Below are 17,788 nucleotides of genomic sequence, written 5' to 3' on the forward strand. Positions count from 1 at the left end.
AAACGTGCATTACTTTTCATATTTCACTCATATTTTAAAAATAATTTACCAGTAATCGTTTCTTTTTTTTTGGATAAAAATACCCTAATGTTTCTAAATGTAGTTAACAACAATTGAAATCTGATCACCAATTATTGAAATTTGATCAACAACTATTGAAATCTGGTTACCTGTTATTGAAATTCGTTTAACTGTTATTGAAATCTGGTCGACAGCTTTTATAATATGGTCAACGACTATGGAAATCTGGTTAACTGTTATTGAAAACTGTTATTTATGAAATTTAAAAGGTTCAGCAACTAATATTGAAAAAATTACGAAAAACAGTTATTTCGACTATTTCCACAAAGAGACTTGGCAAAAAGAAGCTGGCATTACTAGGGTGTAAAATCATCATCTATCGGTTTATTAGTGGCTCATTCATGGCCCGATCGACGGTCTTGATAACTGATACGCCTATGGCCCGTCCATGACTCGACCACGGCCAATCCGTGACGATCGTCTGGCCGTATAAAAATGAAAGAGCGATTTTTCATTCATGTTTTTATATATAAATTATAGTTTATTACAGTTGATTCCCCATCGTCGCGACTAAAAAAAAGCATGAAATGATTTCGAATATAGAAAACAAATAACATGAACTTACAAGTACACATATAATAAGACTTGAGTCCAATAATTGCTGCGATACGTTCAAGCACAGCCTCTTCAGTGATGCTATAATGACCAGAGTAAAAAATGAATTTATACTTCCCATCAATAGTAATCATCAAATGTTTCCAAAAATTAAAAAAATAATAATAATAAAAAAAACAAAAAAAAACAGTATGTAATTAAATAAATAAAGTAATTAAATTATTGAACTGCCAGTTTGTATTCTGATAAGAAAAGACACCCAGAAATGCTTATGCTCCATGAAAAAAAACACATTTTCACTGCTTTCAGGATCATTTCGCCGTCAACTCCTTCTCATTCCCATATGCACAACAAAACATAATGTTTCAAATTCAACTAAGCTATTCCACTATCGAGACTTAGTCAGTAAATAAGGACTAAAATTACCCGTTGTTACGGCATCCAAAACTGTGAGATTTGAAGTATAAAAAAAAGTATCTATTTCACAACTTTCACTCTTCCGTCACGAATGACGCAAATTTCAATCTAGATTCTTACCTGAAGGCTAATTTTTTTTTTTTTTTTTTAAGATTTACAATATCCCAATAATAAGGACAGCCTTCCTAAAGAATAACGGACCGAGGCATCACTTACGCCTGCTCCGCAGCTTCGGCAGCTAGGTCTGCAAAAAAAAGAATAATAATAATAATAATAATTCAAATGTTGACTAAAAAGAAGATATGGGGTTCATCCAAATATTTATTATTATTTACATTTCTCGTGATGCTCCACTGCGAGTTTCAACATGGAGTCGGAATCCTCGACCATGAAAGCGATCTTCTCGGCCTCCCTGACCGCTTCGGCCGCCACAAACGATTTGTGGTCGGCATCAGCTACCAGCATGGCTGCGGCTATCGCTGCCTCCTCCTGAGGATCGATGGTCATTTTAGGAACGGCGGTTGGCAATTGGCGAGGCGGGGTTTCCACTCTCGGTCCTGGCGTTTTCGGCACCAAAGACGCACCACCACCGTTGCTGCTCTTCAACTTATAGTTATTGTTCACCTGTAATAATTTGGGAACATATAAAGCTTATTTTTTTGGTATATATAAAAAAAAATAACTGTTTTCCGTAGATTTGTCCAGTTTACTAAGCTTGACATGAATGGATAGAACTTTGGGGGTGGACTAAAGTGTATTTTCAATGGTGTGTTAACCCCCAAGGGGTTGGTCGGACCCTGTACGTCTCTCGGTCGATGATGCCCGGGTTTCGTGGTTTATGATAAATGATATTTTCTGATTTCCTATCATTTATTTTTATTTAAATAAATAAATGTATATATAAGTTTAAATAAAGCCGTAAATCATCTTTCAGGTTATTTATAAGCAAACAGATGCATAGAAACCTTTTCAAGTTTGTCTTGTGCAACCAGCCGTCTCAATCTTGTACTTAATAGCCTCCTGAAATTTTGGGGAACCTCGTGCTTTTGCTGCAAAATAAAAAAATAAATAAAAACACACTTATACTTCAGATTAAATAGGAATTTCAAACAATTAAAATGATGTAGCTTTAAGAAGATCATCGAAAAGCTATAAAATAACATAACAAGTTTCATGTACATATAATCATGTAGCTGTTTCACACTGAAAGCAACTTCTCTGAAAAACAATGTTTAGTCCAGAAGTATGGGACTAAAAAAACCAGATAGGTTTTTTGGTAGATGAAAATTTCAGCATTAAGTTATACTTTTCCAATTCGAATGAGAGCCCTTTACCAAGTTCGGTAGTCCGTAGTTAAGAGTTAAAAAGCTCATTAAGAGGTATACTATACTTATTCAGTTGAGAGTTACATTCAAAGAACCCTATAAAACTCTTATTCCATTCTGTGGTCTGCCAACTCACAGGGATAGTTCATCATTCACTTAATTAAAGCTTATATAACCATGAATGATTATAAGTGTTTAGCATACCTCGATATAGCTCACAATTGCACTGGTATCTGATCCATTTGGTTCTTTCAACATAGAAATTGCTTCAAATATCATGGAGTTGTTCCTAAATGAAAACGTTTACCAGCATAAAATTAGTTGACCAAGCAGAAAGGAAGTGTAAACATGTTGGCTATCAAATGATGACAGAACAGAGATTTATCAGTATAGTGAAGCTAAGATTCATGCGAATGAACTAATTTCTAACTGTAAAATATACTAGACGTATAACAGCACTATCAAACCAGAGTATTACTCTCCAACTTCCTTGAAATTTTACTGGGGTCTAACTAATAAAGTCTTGAGGGTTCATAATCAAGTCTTTTATAGATTTTTTTTCAGCACAGTTAAAAACACGAAAGGAAACAATTACACCAACTCATTAAGAGCTACATTAACCCGGAAAAAAATGAATTTACGTAAGGGGAAAAAAAAATCTTAAGCGTTCCCATAAATCAATTTGCAATGCTTCTGGCTGAGCACTTCGAAACCAGAAATCCTAGCTCCCAAATACCAAATTATTCACTGAATAACTTTTTTTTCCTACACGGAATACGGTAACGAAAGAAAAGAGAGTGTCGTATAATTCATACATTGAAGAGTTCTTTCCATCGGGCAAGCCTTTGGAAGAGTCGTCCGTGTTTAACGGAGCTGTGACTGCAACAGCGGCGGCGCTCTGTGACGGGGTGGTCGATTGAGTGGCTGGATCTTCGGGGTTTATTTTCGGTTTCGGGGTCCTCGACTTTTCCCTCGGGCCTTGGCCGTTGGCGCTGCAACTCAGGTTCCGCCACTTGTCCTGCGCGCCGCCAAACGAAATTTATTTCTTGATAATGAATTTGAAAAAGTTCAATTTTCTTTCCATAGTCTCTTTGAGAAAATTATTCTGTGTTTTGAATACAAGAATCATATACCATGTACCACCATTGCTTTGAAATCAAATACTCAAAATCCAGCAAGTATATGATTTGACATGGTGATATTTTTCTTCCATGAACACTTGGAAAACCTAGAAATATTGCCGAACAGGTACTGAAGGACAATAGTGAGTCCAAATACTATTGTGACGACTTATTCAGAATATTTCAAAATAAACACACATTAATTTGGAGTCGTACCAAGCGTCGATTGTAGAGAAGAACCTAAAACGCAAATAAGCATGGATTTCTGCAACGGCGTATAGGTTTTATGAAGAAGAAAAAAAACTGGACATTTTTGCACCGTTTAAGAGAGACTGAAACAGATTAAGAAGCGAAAGAAAAAAATAGGGAAAAGAATGAGTGACCTTGAGATCAATATTGGAGCGATTGAGAAGGTAGGGATTGAACTCGGGGTCTCTCTGGATATCCTTCCACTTCCCAGTGCCATGCTTCAACACTCCTTTCCTCAGTGCTTCTTCTTCCTCCGACGTCCACTTTTGCTTCGGATTACCCATCTCTCTCTCTCTCTCTCTCTCTCTCTCTCTCTCTCTCTCTCTCTCTCTCTCTCTCTCTCTCTTTTTCCTTCTTCTTCTACTTCTTCTTCTTCAATCGCTTCCAAGACAGACGAGTAAATAAGGAAGAGAAATTCTAATAATTAGTAAAAGAAATCAAAGTGAGGGTTGATTCTGATTATCTTTCTTCTGTCTCTCTTTCTGTACCTGGAAAAACCGGCAACACTAAATTACCATGGACCGCGATTCGGAACGACGGCGTTTTATTGTTTTCACCTTTTCACAGTGTAGTTTTTCTTTTATATATCGTGTGTTTTAGAGATATGTCAAATTTAGTGTTTAGTTTTCAAAAAATATCGAATTCATATCCTATGTTTAATTAAAATGACGAGATTATACTTTAAAATGAATAACAGTGCCACGTTGATTTTTCATTGATGTTAACTCTAATATTTATATGTAAACTTCAATTTTACTCATGTTCATTTGCACTATATATGTAATTTATTTAAAAACGAAAAAATAAACAACAATCTTTGAATCATAGAAAATGCAGATAGAGGAAATGGGTAAAAATCGAGAGTCGTTAGTCATCAAAATCATTTATTCGAGCATGAAATTCAGGATCCGAAGTTGCAATTTGAACACGAAAATAAAGTCATCTTTTGATTTTTACTAGTCTATTTCGATTTAGTGCTATTTTTTTATTTCAAAATCGAGAATTTTGGAATTAAAGTAATAATTTGGGTTTTGTTTCGGTTTCTTATATCAAAGTCAACATCAATAAAAAAAAATCAATAAAAGATATATTTGTGGCGCTGTTATCTATTTTATGATATAATTTTGTCATTTTATTAAAAACAAATCACAAACTCGACATTTTTGAAAACTTGAAGTTAAACTTGATATTTCACTAAATTACAATGTATATACATGTGTCTTTTTCTTTTTCTTATTGTTAATGTTGAACTTGAACTCAAACTCAATGTTTGAGTTATGGACTTGAGTATTTTACAAGTAAACTGTCTATTTAATGTATGTGGAAATAGTCGAAAATAACCATTTCTCGTTAATATATATATATATATATATATATTAATATTAGCCGCTAAACCGTCTAAATTTCACAAATAACCGTTTTCAATAACAGTTAACCAAAATTCAATAGTTGTTGATCAGATTTCAATAACAGTTAATCACATTTTATTACTTGTTGACCGTATTTCAATATTGTTGACCAGATTTCATTAACATTTAACCATATTTTAATAACAATTAACCAAATTTCAGTAATTGGTGATCAGCTTTCAATAATAGTTGGCTAGATTTCTGAAACATGAGGGTATTTTTGTCCAAAAAAAGGAAACGGTTAATGGTGAAATATTTTGAAAATATGAGTGAAATATGAAAAGTGATGCACATTTTAAAGGGATTATTCCTAAACTATGACATTTACAATAATTTTGGACCAAAATCCAATATCTCTAATTTAATAAAAAAACATGACTTGCTTTTTTACACAATTACGTTTTTATCCTTTTATTTCTTTCAATTTTTTCTCATTGATTCTCTATTTCTCCTTTCTCTCGCTCCACTTCTCTCGCTCCACCATTTTTTCCCTATTCTACTCAGCCATCTTTGAAAACAACAGATGATTCACTTCACAAGTGTTGACGCGAAATCAAAAGAGGAAGAACACCGCCAAGAGGATTGAGCTCTCTCCGTCGAAGCGCATCGATGTCTCGAAATCGGAATCAAAGCTTGCAACTTTTGAAATCAGGATCGAAGCACACCACGCCGCGGGAGAAAACGCATCACCATGTTCGTTTCGAAGCTCGCCTAGCCGTTGTACAACAATTTCTGTTCTTATTAGGGTTTTGATTTAGAGTTGGTCTCGTGAGATTTATGTATATTTATTTGTTTATTTATCTGAAAAGGCTTTGATTTGTTGAATTCCTGTGGTCTTTGAAGTTAAAAAACAATGAAAGAACGATTCTTGGAAGCATGGAAAATCTGGAAAAAATTCTGAAAATTTCTGGGAATCGTTGAAGATTTATTGACATTGTTGCATTTTTATTGACATTAATGTCAATAAATCTTCAACGGTTCTGAGAAAATTCTTTGAAGATTTATTGACATCAATGTCAATAAAAATGCAATTTTATTGACATTAATGTCAATAAATCTTCACAGTTTTTTTTTTTTTTTTATGATTTTAAATGTTTATAAAGGAATTTTAAACGTTTAAAATATGAAATTAACATCCCGATTACACTCTTTTTATGCAGTAATGTGTGATATTTTAGTGTATGTCAAGCATAGTGGTACATGGGTTAAACCATGTGTATACAAGGAGGGTGCATCGTTTGTACTTGTGCTTTCGGAGCCGAGACCTTTCCATGTCAAATTATCATCGTATTATAAATAATATAAACAAACAATGTTTATTGACATTGATATAAAAAAACAGGAATTAATTATTTTTCAATAACTCACTGTGACTTTTTAGTGACATTAATACAAATAAGTTCCAATGTTTATTGACATAAATATAAATAAATAAATAAAAAACATGAATTAATTATTTTTCAATAACTCACTGTGACTTTTTATTGACATTAATATAAATAAAAAAGAACATGAATTAATTATTTTTCAATAACTCACTGTGACTTTTTATTGACATTAATACAAATAAGTTCCAATGTTTACACGAGCATGTTCTTTTTTTTTTATTTATATTAATGTCAATAAATAAAGAGATTTGTAACTAATTAGGCCACTTTAAACATGTGATTTTGGATCTAGCCTATGTTTGACAATTTTTAGGGATATAGCCAAATGTCTTAAGTGGCAATAATTATAGTCTTATTTGCCCTTATTTATTAATAAATTCGTCACTTTCTCTCTCCTATTTTTTTTCAAATAATTTTTTTTGCATCAAAACTTCAAAAATTTGTATCTTTCTCATACGAACTCGAAATTGAGTGATTTCAAATCCTACAAATTCGTGGCGTCGAGATCTTAAAAAATAGACTCATTGTGTTTGATAAAAATTATTTTTAATGCATCATATTTACATTTCCATTTATTTTTTTGATAATTTCAAAAAAATTCAGTTATTTCCATATTTAAGGTAGATTTTTCTACATCTATGGTATTAAAAATTATTTTCCATCAAACACAATGAGTCTATTTTTGAAGATCTCGGCGTCACGAATCCGTAGGATTTGGAATCACTCAATTTCGAGTTCATATGAGATAGATATGGTTATTTGAAGTTTTATGTAAAAAAAAGTGTAGGAAAAAAATAGGAAAGAGAAAATGACGAATTTATTAATAAATAAGGGTAAATAAGACATTAATTATTGTCACATAATCATGTTGACTATTTTCCTAAATGTCGTGAAACATAGGCTAAAAAATAATTTTATAGTTTCATTTTGGCTATTTCGCTACAATGCCCATAAATAAATGGAACTTATTTGTATTAATGTCAATAAAAAGTCACAGTGAGTTATTGAAAAATAATTAATTCATGTTCTTTTTTTATTTATATTAATGTCAATAAACATTGGAACTTATTTCTATTAATGTCAATAAAAAGTCACAGTGAGTTATTGAAAAATAATTAATTCCTGTTCTTTTTTATTTATATTAATGTCAATAAACATTGGAACTTATTTGTATTAATGTCAATAAAAAGTCACATTGGAACTTATTTGACGTGGCTATCGTTTGTAATCTTTATTGGCAATGCCGAAAATGGTGTCTCATATTTGATCACAATGGAATGAGTGGACGGTAAGAGCCTCATCTCAGCATACACGGCGTCCATGAGATGGTTGTACTCAAAACCATCCGAAAGCACAAGTACAAATGATGCACCCTCCTTGTATACACATAATTAATTCATGTTCTTTTTTATATATATTAATGTCAATAAACATTGGAACTTATTTGTATTAATGTCAATAAAAAGTCACATTGGAACTTATTTGACGTGGCTATCGTTTGTAATCTTTATTGGCAATGCCGAAAATGGTGTCTCATATTTGATCACAATGGAATGAGTGGACGGTAAGAGCCCCATCTCAGCATACACGACGTCCATGAGATGGTTGTACTCAAAACCATCCGAAAGCACAAGTACAAACGATGCACCCTCCTTGTATACACATGGTTTAACCCATGTACCACTATGTTTGACATACACTAAAATATATATCACCCATTACTGCATAAAAAGAGTGTAATCGGGATGTTAATTTCATATTTTTAAACGTTTAAAATTCCTTTATAAACATTTAAAATCATTAAAAAAAAAAAAAAAAAAACTGTGAAGATTTATTGACATTGATGTCAATAAAATTGCATTTTTATTGACATTGATGTCAATAAATCTTCAAAGAATTTTCCCAGAACCGTTGAAGATTTATTGACATTAATGTCAATAAAAATGCAACAATGTCAATAAATCTTCAACGATTCCCAAAATTTTTCAGATTTTTTTTCTTCAGATTTTCCATGCTTCCAAGAATCGTTCTTTCATTGTTTTTTAACTTCAAAGACCACATGAATTCAACAAATCAAAGCCATTTCAGATAAATAAACAAATAAATATACATAAATCTCACGAGACCAACTCTAAATCAAAACCCTAATAAGAACAGAAATCGTTGTACAACGGCGCGGCGAGCTTCGAAACGAACATGGTGATGCGTTTTCTCCCGCGGCGTGGTGAGCTTCGATCCTGATTTCAAAAGTTGCGAGCTTTGATTCCGATTTCGAGACATCGATGGGCTTCGACGGAGAGAGCTCAATCCTCTTGGCGGTGTTCTTCCTGTTTTGATTTCGCGTCAACGCTTGTGAAGTGAATCATCTGTTGTTTTCAAAGATGGCTGAGTAGAGGAGGGAAAAAATGGTGGAGCGAAAGAAAGGAGATATAGAAAATCAATGAGAAAAAATTGAAAGAAATAAAAGGATACAAACGTAATTGTGTAAAAAAAGCAAGTCATGTTTTTGGATTAAATTAGAGATATTGGATTTTGGTCCAAAACTATTGTGAAGGTCATAGTTTAGGAATAATCCCCATTTTAAATTAGTTATAAAATTGTCCATTAATGTATAAGCATGTCATAGATAAATAGAGAAAAATAGCAATTATTGGTAAGTAAATCGTTATTATGTAGCTTAACTATCATTAGAGAGGTATACGAAAGGGCATTAAGGAGAATCCCAAACTAAAGTCAACACATCATGAAGAAGAATCGTATGTGGCTCGTTAGTGGTGTATTAGTGGCTCATATGTGGCGTCGATCTCAACACACATTCTAGTCTCTCTTAGGCCCCTAACACGAGATCCAAACCATGATCCTTTCTCTTCGAGAACCCAAACCGAACTCAAACAAGCGGTCTAGGCCCGCGACCCTCTCTTCGCGAGGCCCTATACATGAGGTCCGAACCATACGTAGGGCTCAGATAGGTAGGCTGGGACCCGTCCCATCTTCCCGAGGCTATGTAAATGAGCATTTTGTATGCACGTGGCCCATTTTCCTAGCAAAACCCACTTTCATGTTGTTTGCACTTTCTGCATGTTGTGTGGAATTTCATATGAGGTGATGTGTCCAATTTGGCTTGTGGGTTTATGGACCTAGTGTTGTCAATAGCTTGTTGGCTAACCTGTCAGACCATTTGGAGGTTTTAGGTCGAAAGGGTCGGGTCAAATTGGGCTTGTTGAAGAACCTGGGCTATATAGGACCTCAAGTCCAGCCTGATCCGAGGTCTCATAAAAGCTCAACCAGTGCCGGGCCCTGGACCTGATTAGGCCAATGTAGGCCTAACCATTTCTGAATAGAACAAATATATATATATATATATATATATATATATATATATATATGTGTGTGTGTGTATATATATATATATTTATAAAATTTTATGTTTTTATGTATATATATACTTTTTACACATAAATTCAATTTTATTATTAACGATTTAAATATTTTTTGCTGTTTTAATTTTAAAAAATATTTATTTTTAGTTTAGGCATTTTCAAGTCCGGGCCTGGACTCGGCCCTCGGCCTCGAAGATTGAGGGTTTGGGCCCGAGTTGATCCTTGGGCGACATTCTTAGGCCCGGCCCGTTCCGTTGTTAAAAATCGTTCTATTTTCTAAATGGATCGCTCTATTATTTTCATATTTTCAACGCTCTTAATTTCTAGTTTCAAGCTTCAGCTTCTCGATAATCACTCAAAATTGCGTGAGATAATTAAATGAATTGCAATTAGCCAATTCTCAAGTTTATTTTAAGATTCTAACCAACGTTTCATTTTATTAAGAAACATAGCCCACCGTGACGAAGTTAATTAATTAACTAAATCAGTTAATTTAATTTACTTAAGTCGGATGAGCTATTTTTTAAAGCAAATTAAATTAACCTAACTAGTTAATTAATTAACTTCGGTCTGCTAGACTATTTTCTTAATAAAATAAAACTTTGGCTATTTTTTTAAAAAGAGGGTTCTGTTGGGCTACTGGCCGAATTATCCATAATTAAAATATAACTGAAAATGTTACTAAAATAATAAAATATAATGCACTTACCGAAAATTCCCCACATTATCGTTTTGTGCGTATTCGGATAAAATTAATCTCTAAAAATCATTAAATTAAACGAAATTAAAAAAAAGACATTAAAAAAAACAATATTCTCCAAATCAATGATAAGCTTGTCGAGCTCCTCTTCATTTCCTTCCGCAATCTTGAATGCGAAATGCTATGCCTTGAGAAACAACTGACTCAGTGAAGTCTTCGTCATAAAAAGTTACTCTAGCTTCAACCATACATCGGTAGCTGACATACACCGTAGCATTTTGCATTATCTTATCACTGAGGCGAATAATCAAAGTAATGAAGCCCTTTCCAACTCTTCCTCATTTTTCATCAAGTCCCACGTCACCGGAAGTCTATCGCCACCGTTAGAGCTAACATCGGACCCATTCACTTTTCATTAAAGAACCCATTCAAGAAATATGAACAAAATTGAAAATATACACACACAAAAAAAATGGTATCATTCCAATTTTGGAATGTTGTGAAACTAAAAACATTGCAACATTAATGAATTTTTTAAATAGTCAAATTTATATAAAATTAGTGAAATAACAAAATTTACAATAAGTACTAGATTTCAATTATTTTTTTATCATGTCATTAATTTTTTGGACATGGTCAAAATTTTGAATGATAGTGTAAAAAAAAATTGACAAGGTAACGTGGATTATTTTGCTAAAAAATATATATATTTTTATTTTATTACTCAATTAGTTTCAAAAGTCTGTTTTATATAATTTTATATGCTAATGTTGCCGACAATTATGTGAGACTGCTGCCTCAGCTTAGCTCAGAGGTGCTCTATAATCATGGACATTAAAACTTCAATGATATTTGCCTCCATCTGTTTTATCCTCGCCGGATTTTGATTTTTGTTTTAGCGATAAACAGAAACAGACTGAGCAAACTGACACAACTAATAGCAGATAATTGGTTTATAATTATCAACTGAATGATAGGCCGGTAACATATAGAAGCTTAAAAAAAAGTATTCGGAGGATTATAAACAAATCCTACAATATGTGATTTGAGAGAGAAAGAGAGAAAAAAATTGGTTGCCGTATATACTCGGTAAAATCAAAACACTTCAACATGATTGACAAAAGTATTGAAAGGGACGGAAAAGAAGATACACAGATATATATATGATCATCAAACGGAGCTGAGGAATTTGAGGGTCTCGTCGATGTGCTTCTCGGGTTGGAACTGATTGTTGTAGACGAGCTGAACGACGCCGTCTCTGTCGAGCACGTAAGTCTCTCTCCCGGGCAAAGTCCCGAACAAATCCCCCGGAACCCCCCACTCTTTCCTCACCTTGTTCCCTTCGTCCGCAAGCAACGTGTACGGAAGCTTGTATTTCTTCGCAAACGCCTTGTATATCATATATACACATACACCAATATATATATCAGGCAATATGTTGTTAATCTTAAGCTACATCTCATTTTTCTTTCATGGGGGCTGCACTGCGTTTTTGGCTTTGTAGCCGATTAAAACTAATGGAGTCGCAAAAGAACAAAGGTTTATCTTAAACTAATGAAATAGAAAAAAATTCATAAAAATGTGCCTGTCCCTGATTTCAATTATATATATATTTTTTACCTTCTCAATAAATTTTTTGACAATTGAATTTGTTTATATATAGGGTCAACATGTTTATTGACAACGTCGAAATTTGTTAACAATGTGATTTTGGCTAGTTGGCTAAAAAAAATTAAAATTTCGGCTATTTTACAGTTTCAAATGCTGTTTTGTATGTATATTTATTTATTTTTTCCTTGACACAAAAGTAACAAGGTTAACAATGGAGTTTTGGAGATACCTTGTGTGAGGCAACATCGTCACCGCTGATCCCAACCACCTCAGCCCCGGCTTTCTTAAACTTCTCATAAGAATCCCTGAAAGCGCAAGCCTAGTTGGCCAATATATACATATATATATGCATATAATCAAATTGGGTATAGGCCTTTTAACATCAAGCCATGATTCTAGTGTGAAAATCAATTCACCTGTTTAGTGCAACCTGGGGATTCATCAGCAGGGTAGAAATAAACAATGACGGGCTTTCCTTTGAAATTGGAGAGACTCACGTTCTTCCCATCTTGATTTTTCAGTGTGAACGCTGGTGGCTTACTACCCTTTGTAACCTTTCAACATCAATGAAATTAAAAAAAAAATGTTATACACACAAGCTAAGAGAAAAATAATAAATAAAAAAACGCAGATTAGGGAAATGTACCTTGGCGGTGATAACGTTCTTGGTGGTGTAAGAGCATGGGAGTGAAGAGGAAGTTGAGTACGAGAGCTTGGTGCCGTGGAAATTGGATGTGGGCAAGATTCTTAGGGTTTGAGAAGAAGATGGGTCTTTGCGAGCCTGAGAAGGAAGGGTGTGAGAAGGGAGAGAGTGGTTTGGGAGAGAGAGAGAAGCCATGTTTTGCGATACAGAAATCCCAGAGACAGAGAGAGATAAGGTTGTCACTTGTTATTGGATTTGGTTGGTTAACAGCTTGTAACTTGTGACTTATAAAGGCGTGTAATGTGCAATCAGCTAGAGATGACACAAAGTACAACACTTGGTCATTTCCAACGCTAGTTGCCAGCGCTGATGTGGCACGTTGCCAACTGTAAATCAACTTTTTTAATAGTAGAGTCCTGAGTAAACCTGGCCTAACGGGACGAGACGGAATCCCCGCTACCGTTCGGAACAGTAACGGGAGCGAGACTCTCGTTACTGATGACAGACGAGACGGGACTCCCGTTAAGGGGACTAACGGGATCTGGTGATCCCGTTAGTCCCGGTTTTTTTTAAATCTCGATCGTTGGATCAGCCGTTAATAAATATAGCTGTTATACCCATTTCGGCCGAATTTTTAAATTTTTTTTTTACCCGTTTATTTCTAAAATCTATAAATACCCCACATTTCATTCATTTTCTTCACACCATTCCTTCAAACTCTCTCAAATTCTCTCAATCTCAATCTCAAATACTCTCAAAACGCTCTCGATTTTAATCTCTAATACTCTTTACCGCTTTCAATTTTTCATGGCATCCTCATCTGACAACCGAGGAGGTCGAAGGGGAAGAGCTTCCCGAGGTCAACAAATGCACCGTTTTGAAGAAAATTGATTGCACTTGTCTCAAAACGCCCACGACCTAACCACCCAATACTCTTTCGATCCAAATTATGTTGCTCCTACTTTCGGCCATTCGGAATTCACCGAAATTCCAAACACCCAAGTGCCATACTACCCTCAAATAGATCCCGAGCAAGCATATCAAGCTCAAATTCCGCCATCCGAAGTGGCTTTTCAAGAATTTCAAGAATTCGAGCAACATTATCGTGAATCCCAAAATCCAAATGAAGAATAAGATGACGATGAAACCCAAAATCCAAATGAAGAGTAAGAGGAGGAGGAAGAAGAAGAAGAAGAAGACGTACCACCATCACCATCTCAACGTCGAAGTCAAGTTCCACGACCTCGACAACGTGAACAACAAGAGGAAACACAACAACGACGACAACGACGAGCACGACAACAACAACAACATGAAGGTGCTCAAGAAAACCAACAACCACCTCAACAACAACAACCACCACGACGTCGTACTAGGTCCGTTGTTTGGACTTTCTTTGGAGATGTGATGGCGAACGGAGAAAAAACCGAAAAATGTCACAGTTGTGGAAAAATCTTCAGCGCTCACAACACAAGAGTCGGGACGTCGCTATTGTGGAGTCATCACAGGCACTGCCAGGAGAATCAATCTGGAGCCTCGTTGTTGCGAATTTTCTCGCACACGCAAGTGCACGTGGTCGCAATAGTAATAAATCGTAAGAACGAGTCGATCCCACGAGGACTAGCTAAATTGAAGATTCAAGATTCACAAGCTAATATAGAACTAAATATAGTTGATGGAATCGTTGTCACAAAAATTCACTAACATGTCACAAAATTAAATAACTAGATGCACAAAAAATTCTAATGGCTAAAGGGAAGGACTATGGTTCACGGGTTCACAAAACAACTTAGATTCGCTGAATTAGGAAAAGAAACAAGCTATTGAGATTCATACTTTTCACTACTCATACTCACTTTAATAGAATTGATAGATCTCTCTCAAGCATCTAACAACCTAAACCGATACTGGAATATCATCTCTCGATCTCAACTCCTAACAAGAACGGCTAGCATAAAAACAAGAGTATTCTCACGAGTCTAGAACAACCTAGCTATATCTAGCCTAGGAATGAATTCTAGTAATCCACACAAAAACACAACAACCTAATCTTTCTCAAGCATTAGAGTTGAACATAAAACAAGCATGAGTTCATGACATTCATACAAACATTAAGCATAGTTGTGGATTAAGTAAAAGTGATGAGAAAAACAACAACCTAACAATTCTAATACCATGAATCCTACATCGTAATGAACCCGCTACACCATAGCCCTACATGAGACTAATTCATATTAATAACCATGATAATAAAAATACTTAAAGATGAACACAAGAACAACACATCAAGAAACATCATAAACATATGGAGAACTTGAATTAAAAAAATAAGAGTTTAGAGTATAGAACACTTTTATTAGGATTGTAGCAATGGTAAAACTCTGCAGCTCTCTCCTTCTCTTCAAATCGGAGCCACAAAGTATGAACAAGTCTGGAAAATTTAGGAAAAATAATGAAAAAAACTAAGAAAATGAAAAGATGTTCTTGATAGATTCTACAAAATCTCTTCCATGCATGACTTCTTCTGAAAGCATTGGTCTTTTTAAGGTTGAATGGACTTATTTTCGGAGCAATCTAGGCCTTCCAATCACATCCAATGGCCAAAATCCGCTCAGAAACGCAACATTGGAAAAAGCTGATTTTTGGACCGCGCGGCGCGCCCTTTTGTCTGCGCGGCGCGCACTTTTGATTTTCTGCTTCGCGCGGTCCGCGCGTACGACTCTGGAGGCGAAAACGGCAAAATTTTTGTCCGCGCGGCGCGCGCTTTTTTCCGCGCGCCGCGCGCTTCCGGGTCGCTGCACACCGTTTTTTAAACGGTCGTAACTCCTAGCTACGACGTCCGATTTCTGCAAATAAACATGCGTTGGAAAGCTAAGAGGGAGCTCTATCCAATTCTGGAAGTGGATAATCCAAAATCATCATTTAAAAATCCCAAAATCCTGCTGAAGAGGACGTCGTTCCTTGTTTCGCTCCAAGTTGTCCAAATGTGTATGAATCTCCTTGAAATTGTTCGGAATCGTCACATGATGCGCTAATAACCTCCTCAAGACCCAATTGACCTTTTAAACCTGAAAATCACTCATAAACACACAAAAACTATCAAAAACATTTGAGGACTCGTTAGTTTTTAGTCCGAGAAATAGGAGTTTTACGCGTAATAAACGCACCTATCACTCGTCAAGCCAGGTAAGTCACATCAATCCTGTAACCTTTAGACGTGATTTAGTAGAATATTTTGTTTCCACCGATCAATCTTTTAGTCATATCGAATCTCAAGGCTTCGTTAGATTCATGAGTTCTATAATTCCAAACGTTCAAATAATATCTAGGAAAGCCTTGAGATCCGGTATCCTAAAATGGTTTTTAGGAGAAAAGGAACAAATGAAACAAACAATATCATCTGGTAGGTATAGCGTAGCCTTAACCTCGGATATCTGGACTGGTCAATCTAAGATGGATTTCATTAGCATTATAGTGCATAATATAGACGACGATTGGAACCTCAACAAACGTATCATAGCGTTTAGGAGGATAGAAGGTTTTCACACTGGTGAAACCATCTTAGACATCATAGTTAGTGTTATAGCTGAGTGGGGTTTGACCGATATGATTATATCTGTAACCTTAGATAATGTCACAAGCAACAACGCCATGATTAGAGAGTTAAAGGAGAAACTTAATGTTGACGATACCATTTTGCATCAACGATGTGCTACCCATATCATAAACCTCATAGTTCAAGCCGGAGCCGCTAGTTATGACCCTTCGATCAACAATATTAAGAATTATATTAGTTGGATAAATAGTTCAACCTCTAGAGTAGATGAGCTTAAGAGACGCCTTAGAGTAAACGGTCTCCAAGAGCGCACCTTTCACCTAGATAACAAAATTAGGTGGAATTCTACATTTCTCATGTTGACCAACTTTTTATCCGAGCATTATGTCGATGTTATTGTTTCTTACATTAACAGCGAACATGGCGATAACGCTATATCCGAATATGATATTAGGATGACTGAATCAGTTGTTTCTTTTCTCGACATTTTTTATAAAGAAACTTGTTATCTCTCTGCTATTTACACTCCTACTTCTTTTCTCGGTCTTCATACTATGACCGCAATTGCTGTGCATCTTGATAAATATAAAAACGAAACAATTTTTGAAGATTCTATTCAAGCAATGACAGCCAAGTTTTTAAAATATTGGGGGGCTGGAAAGGTTCCATTATTATACGGTTTTGGAGCCATTCTATACTGCCGATATAAAATTGGTGGTTTAAAAAAATTTCTTAAGTACATTAGAAACCATTTCGTGGACCAAGATTACGTTGCACTTGATCTCGCGAGGATCGTGCAAGCTTTTTTTTTTTTTATCTTTTCAAGGTATACGAGGCGAAACTCCTACCGCAATATCGAACACAACCAACTCAATCACAGACGCAGTATCCAATAAGACACCAATACACAAATGTCTTCGTCAACGCCCCCGCTTACAGCCCATCGCCTCAACAACAAGAAGCTGGGACAAGTCAGACAAGGTCGAGCGCAACCGACTCACGGTCACATCCGGAGATCCAAGAGTACGATAGGAACGGTTGGGTCAAACCGGATGACGAAGCCATCGACCTATTGGTTTGGTGGAGACAGAATACGAGGAGGTTCCCGGTCTTGTCATCTATGGCACAAGACATCCTCGCCATCTTTGTTTCAACCGTGTCATCTGAGGCGGCTTTTAGTAGCGCGGGCCGCATCATCGACGATAGAAGATGTAGCTTGAAACCGGAGATGGTCGAAGCCATTGACGTGTGGTAAGGATTGGATTCAACATAGAAATTGAGCACAAGAAACATTCATGTGCTTCGATATTCTTGACGATTTTGAAGTTGATTTCGCAAATGTAAACATAAATG

The 17,788-nt window shown here is 35.3% G+C and overlaps 2 protein-coding genes across 2 annotated transcripts; both read right to left on the reverse strand.

The window, feature by feature from the left end:
* Positions 1–833: 833 nt before the first annotated feature.
* LOC149400162 (single myb histone 4-like) lies at positions 834–4,244 on the reverse strand. The gene is made up of 6 exons (XM_089610471.1): positions 3,883–4,244; positions 3,194–3,396; positions 2,583–2,667; positions 2,019–2,102; positions 1,389–1,677; positions 834–1,297 (listed from the first exon to the last, which is right to left on the reverse strand). The coding sequence occupies exons 1-6, from the start codon at positions 4,030–4,032 to the stop codon at positions 1,266–1,268; spliced, it is 843 nt and encodes a 280-aa protein (XP_089466597.1). The 5' UTR covers positions 4,033–4,244; the 3' UTR covers positions 834–1,265.
* A 7,434-nt stretch (positions 4,245–11,678) lies between these two features.
* PRXQ (Thioredoxin superfamily protein) lies at positions 11,679–13,138 on the reverse strand. The gene is made up of 4 exons (XM_089610291.1): positions 12,883–13,138; positions 12,653–12,790; positions 12,466–12,555; positions 11,679–12,014 (listed from the first exon to the last, which is right to left on the reverse strand). Exons 1-4 carry the CDS (start codon positions 13,072–13,074, stop codon positions 11,796–11,798), a joined length of 639 nt encoding a protein of 212 aa, XP_089466417.1. The 5' UTR covers positions 13,075–13,138; the 3' UTR covers positions 11,679–11,795.
* Positions 13,139–17,788: the final 4,650 nt, after the last annotated feature.

Source organism: Urtica dioica, chromosome 4 (assembly GCF_054948205.1).
Source record: "Urtica dioica subsp. dioica isolate 48M chromosome 4, U.dioica_male_clone48M_v1_H2, whole genome shotgun sequence".
NCBI classification, from domain to species: Eukaryota; Viridiplantae; Streptophyta; class Magnoliopsida; order Rosales; family Urticaceae; genus Urtica; species Urtica dioica.

Excerpts from the sequence above, each read along its gene's own strand:
- PRXQ (XM_089610291.1), bottom strand. The coding sequence starts at position 13,074 with ATGGCTTCTCTCTCTCTCCCAAACCACTCTCTCCCTTCTCACACCCTT. Across the intron at positions 12,791-12,882 it reads AGAACGTTATCACCGCCAAG|GTTACAAAGGGTAGTAAGCC; the intron begins GTACATTTCCCT and ends TGATGTTGAAAG. Across the intron at positions 12,015-12,465 it reads ACGATGTTGCCTCACACAAG|GCGTTTGCGAAGAAATACAA; the intron begins GTATCTCCAAAA and ends ATGATATACAAG.
- LOC149400162 (XM_089610471.1), bottom strand. The coding sequence starts at position 4,032 with ATGGGTAATCCGAAGCAAAAGTGGACGTCGGAGGAAGAAGAAGCACTG. Across the intron at positions 2,668-3,193 it reads GATGGAAAGAACTCTTCAAT|GAACAACTCCATGATATTTG; the intron begins GTATGAATTATA and ends GTTTTCATTTAG. Across the intron at positions 2,103-2,582 it reads CAATTGTGAGCTATATCGAG|CAAAAGCACGAGGTTCCCCA; the intron begins GTATGCTAAACA and ends TTTATTTTGCAG.